The following is a 16,555-nucleotide window of genomic DNA, read 5'->3' on the forward strand; positions in this document are numbered from 1 at the left end:
AACAAGAATGTCATGGATTTTTTGCCCTAGTGTTCAGACATCAGTCCTCATTCTTATGTGTGAATTTTTTAATCATTGTTTATACTCGTCCGCCTCATGGGTGCTGGAGCTTATCCCAGCTGATGTTGGCCAAAAGGCGGACTGCACCTTAAACTGGTTACCAGCAAGTCTTAGGGCACACAGAGACAGACAACCATTTGCACTCACAATCATACCGCCACTCAGAAGGAATTGATCGGATGCGGCCTGCACTGAAGTTGGGCGAATGTACTACTACACCATCTGTCGTATGGATTTGTACTATTATACGTGCAACTGTATAATGTGTTACAGTACAGTAATATCTTAATTTTTGCCCTGAGATGTGAGACAAATTTGACATACAAACATAGGCGAGGGGCTCCTTTTAATATGGATAAAAGAGAAACAGTTAGCGGTTAGTTAGTATTTTATATGGGAAAATGTACTTTGCGATACGTGTAAATTGATATACGAGTTCGGTCCCGGAACGTATTAAGCTCGTATCTCAAGGTATTACTGTATATGGTTTTATATCAGTTTTTCACAGTTTGGTTTATAGATGGTATAAACAGTAAGACACTTAATATCTGTATGCAGAAAAATCACATCTTCACTTTTAATTTTTCCTTACCTTGACGCAGTTGTCAAAAAAAAAGAACTGAAGGACAAATTTCAAAGGGTTCTGTAATGTAATTCACTTACGTAGATGGTTACCCTCTTTTATTTTGACTACTTTAAAACAGTTTTAAAAACACACTGATCCAGGGGAAGAGAAAAAGTCAAATGACACCACTGTGGTCATTATTTTATTCTTGAAGATTTTGATTGACTTATGGGTTTGCACTCCAAAGAGTAGCACTGATGCAATAACCAACAGCAAATTCTAGGAGTGATAAGCCGAAAACAACAAAAACAGCACATAGATAGCTCAGTCAAAAGGTTAACATTATCACCGATAAAATGTCTTATTTTTAAAAAGTGCATTCACAAACATGACAAATACTTTCAAATCATGATGTCTATCATAATGTGATACAAAATATGCATACCTGTTTTAGATTTGATGGTATTTCTATACATAGATATTTTTTTCCAAAAAGATCACATGTATTTTTTCCTCATTTATTTATTTATTTTTTTATTTTATTTTTTTACAAAGGTCAAAAGCAGGGTCGTGTTCATAGCAGCTTTGGACTTCTTTAGCCTCACATAACATCACTTCCATGTATTGAGACACAGAGTCGTATCAGATGTCCAAATAAAAATCTCAGAATATTCTCTGTTATTAAACTCAAATAGTTTTTCTTTTCTTTTTTTTGCAGAAAGAAATATTCATTAGTGAATCCTGAAGAATGAAAAACAAAAACAATATAATCAATAATGTTTGGGCCATTAAATATATTTTTGTATACCCGCTTTTTTGTCAATATCATAAATATTAAAGACACAGAACAATATTATAAGACAATGCTTGGAGACTAACTGTAAAGATTAAAATAGTTAAAACATTGTTTTTTTTCCAACTTTTTTTTGTTCATGAGAAAAAATATCAGGCAAGCACAGAAAGACTATACCGTGGTCTATTCAGGGCCCCTTTTATCTGAAAGAGCACTGAAAAAGAAGATTTACTAAATGCTTATGAACAAAGTTTCAATGTTTTGTGTTTTAGTCATGTCCAAGATGTTTGCCAATTTTATTATAAGGCTCGATCACGGTTTTCAGAGGAATTCTTAAAAGCAGTCAAACATACAGATAAAAACTGTAAGTATCATGCAAATCTTGCAAGACAATGTAATGTATTCCCAAAAAGAGACAAACCATCTCTCATAATATCAAGTGAACAGGGAATAGGTGAAAGGCAAAAACCCTCTAATCAACAACTAATTCCAATGTTTCAAAAAGCAAAAAAATATTTAATCTGTACATAATATAGTAACATGAGATTTAGACTGGATCAGCAGTTTATTTCCACATTTGACTTTTAGCCTTTGCTCATTGTTTTTCTCTAATTTATTCCAATCTCTTTATTTTCCTCCATATACCTTGAGAAGGGGCGACTTGAGCCGACCTCAAGTGTAGCTTTCTCAATTCCAGTCATAGGAGAGTTGCTACCTGTGTGCAGACGGTCAATTGCACCAGGCATTGCTCGCAGTGATGTTATTCCTGCACCACCGAGGCTGACGGGTAACTGGGCGATGCCTCCATTTTGAATGACCGAGATCTCATTGTTTTTAATTGCCAAGCCATTGGTGATAGCAGCTGCATACTGGTTCCAAAAACCGGGGTCAACATTCATGGCCCGAGCCGCTAAGTCCTTTTGGAACATTTCACTGAACTTCATTGCATCCCCGCCCAGTAGGGCCATGGGATTTTCCACCGATAGTCGCCGACCCCTGCGTGCTGGTGCATTGTTCCACATGTGTGTGCCCATGTGCACCTAAAAGTAAACAAACATGACCAAAGGACACAAAATTAAAGAACTAGAAACATTTTAGACAAGAGATACAAATTTAGAATCATATCTCATTGACCGATTGCATACCTTAAGATTGCCTTTAGTAGTGAAAGCCCGTCCACAGATGGAGCAAGCGAAAGGTTTTTCTCCAGTGTGTGTACGCTCGTGGATTTGAAGCGCACTGGCAGAAGAGAAATTCTTCCCACAAGAGTGGCAGTTGTGCTGCTTTGGGGTGCGTCTTGGGGGTGGAGGAGCTAACATAGGGTTGGTGCTAGGGCTAAGAGTGGTCTGGGGGGCTGCAGCAGGAACCTGGATGCCCACAGGTAGGAGGGAATTGTCGCTCAAAGACATTGCCTTGTTGTGCCCATTCATTTCCATTTTGATCATATTTGATGCAGTGCTAGCCAGGTTTTGAGTATTAAGACCTATAATCAGAGGGAAAAAATGATTATATATACAGTCTACTTTAAAAAAATAGAGAGACTGTAAAATCTCTAGTTTTTAAGGTGTTTATACTATATAATACTTTTTTTCCGACATACCCTGGGAGTTCGAAAAGTGTTTTATGACCTGAGGTTTATTTTTGTCTATGATTTTAGCATCAATAATGGCATTTTGCAGTTTTACTCACTACTTGCTCTGTCATTATTCAAATACCGCATAGCTCTACACTTGGACACTTTCTTGATCAATGGGTTGGTAGAAGGGGGCGTTAACAAATAGCTTTGCATTCCCCTTACTTCACACCTAGTGATTTTTTTCTTCTTTTGGTCCTCTAGCAAAACAAAGTTGTATGCCACTAAGCACAGTGACCTGTTACAATTACAAGAAAGAATCTGCCCTGAATGCAGAGAATTCGGGGAGAGATGCTGCAAATGTTGAGCAAGCTTGCCTCTAAAGGTGACTGAAGATTTACGAAAATGGAGGCATTCATTTGGAGTTATATAATTAGTTAGAAGTCTTCAATATATGATGTCAAATTTAGTCTTTTAAACTCATTTGCATGCTGATGCAAGAAGTATGATTAAATACAATTTCCCTTGAAAGACAGACAGATATATTATTTTAAATCATTTGATTACACTTTTTCCAGCCTGAGTATAAACTGAAAAATATGTCATCTCATCTCATTTCATTTTCGGAACCATTTTATCCTCACGGGGGCCGCTGGGGGTGCTGGAGCCTATCCCAGCTTCATTAGGGCCAGAGGTGGGGGACATCCTGAATTGGTGGCCAGCCAATCAGCCTACCATGCATGTCTTTAGAATGGGGGGGGGGGGGGGGGGGGGGGGATCGGAGTCCCCGGAGAAAACCCACGCATGCCCAGGGAGAACATGCAAACTCCACACAAGATGGAAAACATTATTGATATATACCTCATAAAATAATTCTGCCTTACATCTGCAGATAAGAGTTTTAACTCTATGTATCATTGGGATTTTTTTTTTGTATATATCACTACTTTTTTTTAATAACTCACCTCGGTCTCTATTTAGAAACAGCATACTGAAGTGACTCTCCTCCTTAATAAAGTGCCTGCTTGGTTGAATAGCAGTCAGGTCCAGGGCCCCATTGCCTTCTATTACAGGAAGTGGAGATGGGGTTTCAGGTTTTTCAGACTTGACTGTTGCCAAGCCAGTTGCATTGTTTTCATGACTCTCCTCTACTGCCATGGCACCGCTGTGATTGTTGAGACCAACTGGGGACTTGGATCGTTGGTTTTCACAGTGGCTATAAGCTGGGGACAATTGTTGCAAAGACCCAGAGGACTCTGATAGAGCAGGGCTACCCAAGCTTTGAGATTCTGCATCCCCAACTGCAGACAAAGAATCAGTAGGAAAACATTCGTTCTCGCTTCCATAGCTGGAGAAAAGTTGACTTTGCTTTTGGACAAATGAACTGGTCATCTTTGCAGTAGAGTCAATCATTTTCATCTGGTTCTCCATAGCAGCAATGCTTGACATTATAGATGTTGGTGGAGAGCTTGCAGGTGAATAAGGTTTTAATGGATCCATTTCACCATCTTTTAAGTCAACTTCATCATCTATAGCCTGCTCCATTTCATCCAAAAGATCGTCATCATAATTGCTCATTGCATCTATACTCTTTTCATCAAAAGATAGGTCTGTGTCCATTTCTTGGAGATTCTCAGTAACTGGGGTGTTTGGGATCTGACCTCCCATGTGCATGCGAATATGCTGTTGTAAAACAACTGCATTGGTAAACTTTTTTTGACATATAGGACATGAATGCTGGACTCGAAGCGGGGGTTTGGACCGATGAACACCAAAATGTGTTTTCAGATTTCCCTTGGTGGTGAATGCACGTCCACATATCTTGCACTTGAATGGGCGTTCCCCAGTGTGGATGCGGTAGTGCATCTTGAGAGCACTCTGACAGCTCAGAACACGATGGCAAATGACACACTGGTTGGGGTCGGTCATTTTCTTGTCAATGTTTTCAACAAGCTGTTGCAACTTTGATGTCTCTGAAGTTTGCATAGAGTCTAGGAGACCTCCAAAGGGAAATTTAGCTTTAAATTGATCTGAAATCATGGGGAGGACAGGATGTGACACTGGGTTTGAGGAAGAGTTTGGACTCTTGTTGGATTCAGTAACCTGGGAACTATTTGACACTGTTGTGGAGGTGAGTGTGGTAGAGAGAACAACTGGAGATACTGTTGTTGTGGCAGTGGTGGTATTTTCTCCTGGCCGAGTAAGGCAGGTTGGGGGCAGGAGAATGCCTTCAGGCTTAAGGAGAGGTGGTACATCACTGCCTGGTGTGGGTTTTGGGGAAGTTGAAGTAATGGTAATTCCAGAGTCAATCATAATATTAGGAGACAAAGATGCACATTCACTTGATGGGGGTGATGGTCTTTGCGGAGACCTATTTAATGGACTGAGGCTTGCAGAGTCACCAAACCCGCCCATCATACTTGGTAAGCTGGGAGGTAGTTGGAGCCCAACTGATGTGGGAACAGTAGGGAGGACAGGTTTACTGTCAAGCCATGTGGTAACAGGTTTTTCTGGAGGCAAAGACATACCATAAGGAATGCCTGAGCTTGTAGGAACATTGTCTAGGTACTCAGGAACTGGGTATGGGTTCATTTGAATATGTGGGTACTTTTCTTTATGCCTCTGGAAGTGAACTTTCAGATTTCCCTTAGTAGAGAATCGATTACCACATATGTTGCATTTGTAGGGCCTCTCTCCAGTGTGGGAACGCAGGTGGATTTGTAGTGCACTGTCACTGCCAAAAACTTTGGCACAGAAACGACACTTGTGCTTAAAAAAAGGGTCTTCGGAACTTGGCTTTGTGTCAAAAACGGACACATTTGGGGGTTTCCCTTTGCGATGTTTCATTAGAGCAGATAGGGGGTCGAGTGCATTGGCTGTGGCTGCTATGCTGGCTAGTGGGTTTGGGAAGATAACGCTGCTCGATGAGCTGTGAGGTATCAGCGGCATATTCGAAGCTGAGCTTAGGAGGCTGTTGTGACTGAGTGACGGTGGAGTGCTCGAGTTCCGTGGATGAGTAGTACTACTACTACTGATTCCACAGCTTCCTGTCACAGTACTGCTAATGCTTTTGTTGGTGACTGATGATGAGCAGGAGGGAAGTAGAGCTGACAATCCAGAGGCACTGGGTGGGGGAAAAATTGAATTATTGGAGGAAGTATTGGGCACTGCCGAGCTGGAATGCTGACTTCTGCTTGATGTTTGGGAGTGAGGACCTTCTAGTGCAGAGGTCAGTGGTGAAGAACCTTGGCTATTCAGAGAGGCTGGCAACCGAACAGGCAGCTGATGGACAGGAGGAGTGATAAAGTTGTGGAGCTGAAGTTGACTTGCAACAGAGGGGGCACAAGTGGAAACCGGTCCAGAATTTCCAGTCCCTGTTTTGTGGTGGTTGAGTGCAGGCTGTGATGCTGACTGTCTGTTCATGAGAGCCACTTGACTACGTATTTGTTCTATCAACTGCAGCTGGTGTATTTGCTGCTGCTGAAGGGCCATTAGCTGGTCCAAGATTACTGGAATCGCCATGGTTGAAACTCCGCTACCTGCTGCTGCCCTTATGCTCTGAGAGAACTGGGCAACTGCCACTCGGGTGCCATGCAGAGTTTCCAAGGTAACGTTAGTGCTTGGCAAGGTATAGCTCGTAACACTCGGGGGATTAACATCATCGGGCTGAGGTAGAGAGCCATCCACTTCTGGCGATGTGACATCTCTTTCCCCAAGATCCATGTTTTTTTCAGAGGAAAGGTCTACCTCCATCTCCTCATCCTCCTTTTCAAGGATCCTGACCCCATTTGACACTGTTATCTCTGGGACATCCTCACCCTCACTAGCAGGTGTGCAGATTCCATCCCTTGCATCATAACTGTCAGCTTGCTCACTGGAGCAACTGGGCACAGGGGATGGTTCTGGGTAGTCCTGTGAAGGAATGGGTGTTTCCTCATTGTCATTTACAATAAGCACTAGCGGGTTTTTGGTGCAGCTTGTTAAATGTTCGCAGAAATCTGCCCACTTGAAGAACTCAGCACAGCACTTTTCACATACATGAGTCTCCTCACTGCCACTGCGGCTCTCATTCCCACTGTCAGCATCATCCAGCGTATCACCTCGAGCTAAAAGAGGAGGTCAGGGGTTTTAGATGGGATACAGAAGGAGGGGGAAGGACAAAAAAAATAAAAATCATGAATAACAAATCAATAAAAGAAACCACATACTATATTCGGCAGTGCAGTGATGAATAGATTTATCCTTAGATTTTCTCTCTCTCTTTGAAAAAAAATCAATTCTTACATGTTTATATTTTTTACTCCACACAAACTCTCCCAGTTCACCAATTGTCAAGACTCAGGTTTATGCATTCACTCCATGTCTCTAGAGCCAGCTAATAATTTTCTTTGTGCAATCCATCAAATTATGAGGGCCTATCAATTCTGGATACTGCCGCTTAATGAAATTCCATAGAGCCCATCGATTTCCAATATTTCATACAATTCACAGCTGCCTCGTCTGTTGGGTACAAATCAGGACTTTGATGGCCTTATTAGGATTCCCCTCTTATATCAGGCTCCTGAATTTCCCGTTGAATTTCAAATGCAAAGGCCTTTTCATCGTGTGTTACAGAGCAATGTATTTGGTCGAAGTACTTAAAAATCCATAGTACTTTATCTTACAAACAATTAAATGACTTTGACTTTTAACTAATAGAATAAAATAAAATCTCAATTAATTTTCATGTTAAATGTTTTCAATAGTTCTCACTCTCTCTTTCTCTCTCTCGCTCTCTCGCTCGCTCTCTTACTTCCCCAAGCTTTCTAAACCAGTCTCTACAAATTTCATGGTAGTGTAAAGGCAGCAAAGTCTCTGATTAGTTACACATGTTTAATCACAGTTACATCAAGCCACATCCTCCTGCTCATGCGAACAGTGGAATCTAACAAGGCGATCCATGTTTTCAAAACTGACCCATGGAACACTCAATGAAAAATATTGGCTTTTGTAATTAGATTTTAATATTGTTGTATTATTATTGTTTTTATATCCGAAAGTCAATTTAGTGTCATGTTGAACTAATGTTTGCTTTTCATTAACAAGTATATTACTGTTTTCAAAGGCATGTGTCTTACATAAATTTCATTTTTTTGGCCTACTCCATGACTTCCCAGTGCATATTTGATATACTAACTACTTTTTTTTTATGTAAACATCTTATTGATTTAGTTGCTTTCAACAGTGTGAAACACTACTTATTTTCAGGGATGATTTATGGGTGTTTTCAATTTATGTTCAGTTTTTTTTCTTTCTTTCTGATCTTGTTGTTGAAGTCCACAAAAGATAATTGATTTGAGTGCTGTATATTAATAACCAAAATGACTTTGAACTAACACTGTCATCTTTATTTGAATATTGGCTAAAAACATAAAATATACATCAATGTTGAAAGACCTCGTAATGATTTTAGCAATAATAAATACAATTTACACTTTTAGTTAAAAACAATCAAACATGGAAGTAATACTGATATGCTGCCACATTTTTTACACAGTTGTCTTATTACACCAAAAATATTATGGATTAATATGTGGAAATATTGTGCATTGTGCCTCCAAGGGTGTATATTTAACTATGTATTCCCTAATTTAAACAGAATAGCAAAATGATTGATGCCTCATTCATAATATATACTTATATATCTGTTTAATAGGAATGCGGTCCATTTTTAAATTGTACAAACTTTTATACATTTCTCATTATTTCCCCCCTAAATGTTAGAAGACACAACATTTTTTTTCAAGGTGGTTTTACATTAAAAAGTACAGAATTATCTAATTCAAGGAAAAAATCTGCAAATAAAAAACACACGTGAGTGAGAAGACGAGACAGCAGGTAGAAAATCTTCTTAGTCCAGCAGCAGAAACTAGAATCCATTTCCATAATTGAGAGCTGAAAGGTCAACATAAATGAGCAGGCAATGTGTTTAGATGATTAGTTATTACAATAGTATAACTGTCAATCTTTTTTACACTCTCGAACAAATACAAGTGGAAACCTCTGAAAGCCTGTGTTCTTACGCTCCCTCTCATACCAACACACACACACACGCACATCTTTGTTCAGATATTTCTCATTTATAAATTATCAAGCTTTTAGCAGCGCTAGAAGAAAATAAAAAGGGAAGGAAAAACAAACAATAAAAACATCTTACAATGTTGCATGCAAGTGTTTGATGTACGCATTCACAGTGTGGAGGCGACATTTTGTGGCTGTGCATATAAGACTGGGTGTGTACATTTGTGTGTAAAGGTATTGATTTTCCTATAACATAGAAAAAAGACCGGGGGAAAAAAGCTGGGGGAAAAAGGCATGAATACGTTTTTTTCGTTTGAGCTTCGAGATTGCGCTTTTACTCCGAAGCAAATATTAAGATGACCAGTCAATAGGGTGATTGTGGACATTGAATATGTGTGTCTGCTATCACGCTTACAATCTCTGGCATGCTAACTGAAACCACTAATCTGACATATCAGATGAGGTATTCACTTATTCTGTGAAAACCATAGTGCTGTGCACTGAATGGTGCATTGCATATTGAACAATTACAAATGGTGCCATTCTTGACCGTTCCCAGACTCCCTTAATGAATATACACAAAGGAAACCATAGTGGTAAAATTTGCTCATTACAAAAGAAAAACTCATATCTCATATAACTGTTTAGCTGTATTGTGTCCAACAATTTGCTCCTCAAATTTGTCTTTGAACTTTTTTTTTCACTAAAAAGCACACGGAAATTATTGTAGTTTTTAAATCTTCGAAAAGGTGCCCCTCCCTTTTTCCCATTTAAAATGCAAAAGTCTAAGGATCGGTAGGATCGATCATTGGAATTGCAGATGTATGGATCAGCAATACAGGTGTTGTAGGATGAAAATGAATGTGCTAAGATAAGTTTCTATATGAGGGCTGGATGAGGAGATTTTTCATTTAAAAAACATTATACAACTAAAATGTTTGAATGAATAATAGTATTAGCATAAATCTTTTTCCATTTAGTTTTCCACATGAATTCATTGAATGGCATGTTTGTTTTTAAAATGACACCCACTGAGCATCTCTTCAAATGTCTTCATGCATTCTCGGACCTGCAGAGGCTCAAATGGGTGTCATTTTTCTGGTTAGCTTGCGGATTAACAGAGAGGTCTTTCTTATTGTGTGCAGATGCAAAGCAGCCAAAACCTTAACAATTTGTTAATGGAAGATTTTGAAAATGCAGCATTCAATGACTCACTTCTGTCTCACAGTCAAAAACATGTTTGTGTTTTGGAATAAGCAGTGATAATGAATGAGCTTCTTCTACAGGCCCAAACATCTGAGATGGTTTTGATGAGGCCTTGTTTGATAATGTTATCATTTCATAATAAAGTCATACATGAACACCAGTATCACAGACAGCAATACATAAAATATTCATAAATGGATGGGGGAAAAAACGCTTATGATAAAATGTTCTTGTGCTAGATTTTATGCATTAATACAGTACGTGTTCTTGGTACAGAAATGTAATTAAAAGAGCTGTTTTAAAGTGAGTCATATTTAAGTGCTTTCTTGAAGACATTATGGCACTGTGTGGGTGGTCTAGCAGCTTGCACCCATCGGTGAGAGGGGATTAAAACAAAAGCCAAACAAAGCCTCAATGCATGGTTGGGGGGGTTGCATTCATGTTAACACTGTCACCAGGGGTCCTCTCACTACATTATACCGATTGCATCCGAGGACTTCTTAAATATTTCACGTCACACAAAAGGATTTGCATTTTTTTAGATATTATTTGGGAAATTATCGACATTGAATGTGAAAACCATGCAAAGGAATGTGTTGCTCTGCACAAATGTACACACCACGATGGGGCGTGAACTATGGTTTTCTACAGGTGATTAAGTGAAGTCGAAGGAAATGTATGTTGAAGTTGTGTTCACCTTTATGGAGGAAATCACTTTCAGGTATTTTAGAATACAAGAGCTCAAAGTATGTTTGCATGTGTCGTGCATGTCTTCGGACCTAATGCGCCACATGCACATTTCCAAATCCGCTGTCTGCACAGGAAGTGGCGACAAGATGAAGAGCCTGTGTGTGTTCACAGTTTCTCAGACGCCAGCAGCTTGTGCAACCAAGGTCAACGGCATCCATGTTCTAATTGTTTAAGGATCTTGACACCAAGCTGCAGGACCTACTTGGCTGGGCTGGACAAAGGTTAAATCAGCAAGCCTTTTAAAAGCACTTCTAAGCACCCCCAGCCCCCAATCCTAACACACACAACCCCCGGAGCAGGGCAAATGTTCAGAAGGACTGAGGGTCAGATGATGTGACACATCTAAGCTAGATGACACCTGATGGACACTTCTGTCATGTTTGGTTGATTCATACATAATTAAGATGAGCTCAAATTGACAGTCTTAAACAAAAAAACAAACAAACAAAAAAAAGAAACAAAGTTAGGGTGGAATTGTGTTCACTAAATTTCACAGGTACTTTAAGTCATTGTGGTCATAGGGGAAAATCCACTAAATCCCATGCTTGATTTACTGAACTCATATGCAATATATTTTATGACTAAAATAACTCAAAATCACATTCAAAGATCATCAAAGTTAAGGATCCATTGTGCTGGCCTGGAAATGCCGCTGAGTGAGATTACGCGCCAACACAGTGACGTGTAACCCGTAAGGTAGCTTCGGAGATTGTTCTGACCGTTGTGTGTCTCTCAGTTTGGGGTGCTCGTGTGTGTGTGTGTGTGTTGGGTTAAAGTTTGCGACTGTTTCCCAGAAATTTCAGTGTTGCATGAAAACAAGAAAGACTGTTAAGTACTCAAATCAGGAGAGTGGGGGACATTCCGCTGCCACTTCCAATCTAAAATACAATGGCAAACACAATATGTGTCTGTGTGAGAGTGAGAGTTGGGGTATGTGCATATGCACGCCTGTTTGTATTTTCGTGTGTGTGTGCCAGCTATTCATTTTTTAACTGCAGATACACATCAATGTAGCACCAGGTAATCAAGCAGTTGAAAATAATCTGAAGAAATTAAAAACAATTCAGGACCGGATTATTTTGACTAGACAAAATAAATAAATAACTTAATAATAACATTTCAGCATTTGAGCCGTCAAATATTCATCGGGACATTATTGAAACAACTAAAGAAAAGCAATGTTTCCATGCATAAATTTCAGATTTTCATACGCACGTATAAAACACACTAGAATGAGAATAGCAGGCCACAGGCATAAAATACATCGAAACACACACGCAAAAGAGAGAAGGTCAATAGACTCTCACACATGTATACTCTGGTCTAAACAGCCAGCAGATCGAGAGTATTTTTAAATAAATGGCTCAGGCTTAAATTAGCAGTAAACATTAGAATTTCAATCAAATTTACGATTAGATTAGATAATTATTTTGGCAGTTGAAAAAGTATATACTTTACATTTGTGGATTTTCTTTCATCATTTATTTCAATATGCGATATGTTTTAAAGAGAGGCTTGCAAAAAAATTGGGGGAGGGGGGGTGGTTTAACAGTATAAATAAAAATATACATTTTAAATTTACTTTATTTTTTTCAAAACAATAATTCTCAATGTTCCCCCAATGGCAAGATGTGTCAAGCTGCAATGCTGACATAGCAAGAGAAAAGGCAACACATCAAGTGTGCTAAATTTGTGTGAGCGGGTAAACAAAAAAGATTTACATGACAAAACACGGCTTCAACCTGCACCGGAATTAGTGCTTTTTGTATGGTCCTTTTCAAGACAGAGAGGCACGGGGGGAGATGAGGGTGTGGGGGGACAGCACGCTCTCATGCCACACACTAGCCATCACATTTTTTAAATGTAATAATTATTAAATGATGGTTTATATTAGATATTGGTTAAAAAGTGCATAGGAATGTGACGATTATGTCACAACCTTAAGTCATTTTCCCCTTTATTATAACGTGCATGTTACAGTAATAATCAACATTTAATAAGTATTACAATTGTACACAGAACTAATTTTAGCGTATATCCCATCATTACAATTGTTCAGTAAAATGACAGAAAATATTTTCATTGCCACTGTATTTCCTGAAGGCCTTTAGAAGGCCCATGCTGTGTGTAAGTGTATTCCTTTTAATAAATCCTAAAGCACCAGCAAAAAGATGCAAATCTATTTAAACTGGATTAAAATACTACATTTCAACATCAACACTTGTCATGTAACCTTGGAAAAAGGCTTTCAACTTCTATTCAACGTTTATAATGAGCTTTACTTGATGAGTGCAAAGAAGAACTAGAAAAAAAAGAATCACTTCAATATAATTACTAGAGGTGTATAAAAATATAATGTGGGGAAGTTAAGAGTTTTTTTGCTTGCACTCACCGTGTTGAGAAATGATCCCGGTCATTGGCGCATCCTCTTCTGACTTGAGGTGCTGCGGCTTGGCTTGCTTGCGCCGGGACATGCTCGTCCTGGTTGTGGTTGCGGTGCTGGTACTGGTGTCCGTACCGGTGTCCGTCCCGGTGTCGGTTCCGCCGTTGCTTCTGTTTTGGGGCTCCGTGGCTGTGAGTGCGCGTGCGGCGCAGACACATCGGCGCAGTGCGCACCGGTCGACTCGCCAAAGTTCTTCTCCAAAAAGAGTGTGCGGGCAGAGTGAAGGGGGCCAACTGTAAAATTAGCCGCTCTCGCTGTCCCGGCTCTGCGTGGGATTGCGCATGTCGGTATAATAATTATGATAGTGAATAATGCTTGGAGATGAGTGGCACCGTGTGACGGTGGGGAGGATTGGCTGGAGTCCAGCGGACGCGCATTGGATATGCTAATGAGGGAGCGACTGAGCAATTAGCCGTCTCACTCTCGGACTTTATCCGTCTCTTTCCTCTTTACCTCCCCCCTCAACAACACGACACAACACAACACACGACTCTCTTGTTATGCCCAGCACTTTCGTGTGGAGGGTGTGTGTGGGGGGGCTGAGGGGGTGTCGTCTCAGTTCAGTATGGGCTCTTCTTCTGGGTAAGCGCACGGACTCACAAAGTGCTTCTTCGAGATGTTTTCCTCCTCTTCATTACTTTGACATCTTCTTTTCACACTTTTTCAGGCAACTTTTTTTCTCTCAAATTGTTTTTTCCTGCGCAATTCAACCTTGTCATTTCAAGCGAGTTAATCATGAAACACATGCTTAGGGCGAATTAAGTTATTGACGCGTTTTGTTGTTGTTATTTACCAGGGTTGTCCAAAGTTTCCGACCAGAACGTTCCACGCTTTCGGAAATAAATGTAAAAAAAATAATAATAATGATCAAAATAAAGTAAAAAGTTTCATTTGAATGGCTTTCGTAGACAGCTCACCGTCCTCCTTCCTCTTCAAGTGTCTTTGCTCCCCTTTTTTCGCACATAAAAAATCAGGTCGTTTCTTTCAGCTTGGCTTTTCCCAACAATTGAAAACGTCGCGTTCGGAGACTCGGTTGAGGCCCTCTTCGAAGTTCTCTTGGAGCGGCCCGGCGGTCCTGCGGATTGTCGCGCGGGGCTCCGCGTACTCGAGTGCGTGGGGACGTGCGGCGAGAGTGAGTGTTTAACCCCCACCAAAGCTGCAGGCTCAGCCCATTGCTCCCCGCCGCCGCTAGGATGTACCACCACGTTGCTGTTGAATGGACCGTCCTCACACTCGTGTCAACACCCACATTTCATTTGACCTCCCATCCCAAGATGCCCCTAACACATCCCACCAGTCATCCTCTGACAGGCTGTCACAAATGTTGTGTTATTTTTATTCATGGCCTATTGGGCTGATTTTGTGGCAGTTCATCCGTGCCCTAAGAGTTTTATAAGGTATAATTTATTGTTTTTATTTGTTTGGTTGTTTTTTAAAGAAAACACACCATTTTGAATTTTATTGTGCACTTTTTTTCTCCTAATACTGGTATAATGATAGTAATACTCAAATCATCATAGTAAGATCATCACATATAAATAGTCTTACATCGCATTGTGGCAAAAATGTAAGTAATGAACCCTTTTAGTGATTAAACAACACTTACACTCAAAAGGATTACATTTTGGCTCATGTAGGCCCAAAGAGTTTGATATTATTAATATTAATCATTAGTGTGTTCTTTTTTAAATATGTATTTATATATTTTTTGCTTATTGAGGAGTAAATGTCAACATAAAAAATGTAACAAGATTAAAATGAATAAAAACAAAAAAGATGCTCTGGTTACGGTCCCCATTGACACTTTTTAATCGGATAATATTAAACTTTATTACTTGCCATTGTAGACATCTAATTAATTTATACCTGGAGGACTGATCCAATCCGTGTTGAATGGGAGGGATGGCAGCGATCTTCCTCCGTCAAAAGTAATTGGACACCTAGCGCCTGGCAACCAATGATGTTAACCAAGATTACATGTACGATTTTAATTCCCGATTAAAAATAAATCCGAGCATCATTTTAACATATTACCTACTATCAAGATCCTTGCTCGTCATATCAGAAGTTGAGTTAGTGCGTTAATAAAAAGAAAGGGGAGGAAAAACCTCAATGTTTTCATTCAGAGGGGCTGTTTAACCCCCCCTCCTTCGTTTGTTTGACTTGCCCTGTCTCCACCTCATACGAGAGACAAATCCGCAGGCCACAAGGTCGTCCAAAGCAAACTTTTCTTTCTCCTCTCATTCCATCATCCCCGTAGAAGTTATGTCCAAAAGCCCGTTATTATCTGGTATTAATAGATGCAACCCCGGGAAGACAAAATCAGCTATTGATAATTGCAAAGAGTCCATGGTGGCTACTGTATCGATCGGCTTGTCCTCCTCTACCCTGCTACTGAGAGATAAGGAGACACACTCTTTAGAGCAATATAATTTCTTTTGACCTATCTGCTTGCTACAGACTTATGATGAATAGCCGGGGTGGCTGAAGTCCTTTATCACCAAAGTTGCCCCCTTGATATAATATTGATTCTTTATAACAAGCTCGGCACACAAAAATCAAACTGTCCACTTGGCCATCATCATCATCAATATCATCACAAAGGCGGGAGGAATGAGGATCCTTTTTCTCTTTTTCCCTTCCCTGCGCTTTTTTACAATCTTCTCGCAGGCCTAATCGCGATTCTGCTGATGATGAAAGGAGAAGAGAGAACGTGTCTGTTGCCATTCAAAGATGCGAGGGGCCATTTCATCTCAGGCTGGGTGGGCCACACGCATTTGTGCACGTGTAGCAGTAGAAAATGATCGTGAGGGAGAGGCTGGGCTCATCCGAGATAATATGGGAGTTTTCACATGACATTAAGTTTAGTTTCTTACTTTATGTGTATATCGGGTTGTGTTGTAAAAAAATACTGTAAACTTTAAACATAAAGAGCATTTTTTTAAATTTTCAAATTCCAAAGCTTTAAGCAGGCTGCAGCATAATCGGACCCCTATCGCAGAGGCTCCACTCCGGTGAGGTGGGGGTCGGAAACAAGGATGCAGGAGTGAAGGGAGGGAGAGAGAGAGTCGGAGTAAACGTGTAATCACCCAAACAAACATTTTT

The 16,555-nt window shown here is 40.0% G+C and overlaps 1 protein-coding gene across 1 annotated transcript; it reads right to left on the reverse strand.

Moving 5' to 3' along the window:
• Window positions 1-854: 854 nt before the first annotated feature.
• Window positions 855-14,625, reverse strand: sall3a (spalt-like transcription factor 3a). Its single transcript, XM_077599471.1, has 4 exons — window positions 13,400-14,625; window positions 3,957-7,097; window positions 2,564-2,901; window positions 855-2,458 (listed from the first exon to the last, which is right to left on the reverse strand). Exons 1-4 carry the CDS (start codon window positions 13,479-13,481, stop codon window positions 2,027-2,029), a joined length of 3,993 nt encoding a protein of 1,330 aa, XP_077455597.1. The 5' UTR covers window positions 13,482-14,625; the 3' UTR covers window positions 855-2,026.
• Window positions 14,626-16,555: the final 1,930 nt, after the last annotated feature.

Source organism: Stigmatopora argus, chromosome 4 (genome assembly GCF_051989625.1).
Source record: "Stigmatopora argus isolate UIUO_Sarg chromosome 4, RoL_Sarg_1.0, whole genome shotgun sequence".
In the NCBI taxonomy this organism is placed as follows: domain Eukaryota; kingdom Metazoa; phylum Chordata; class Actinopteri; order Syngnathiformes; family Syngnathidae; genus Stigmatopora; species Stigmatopora argus.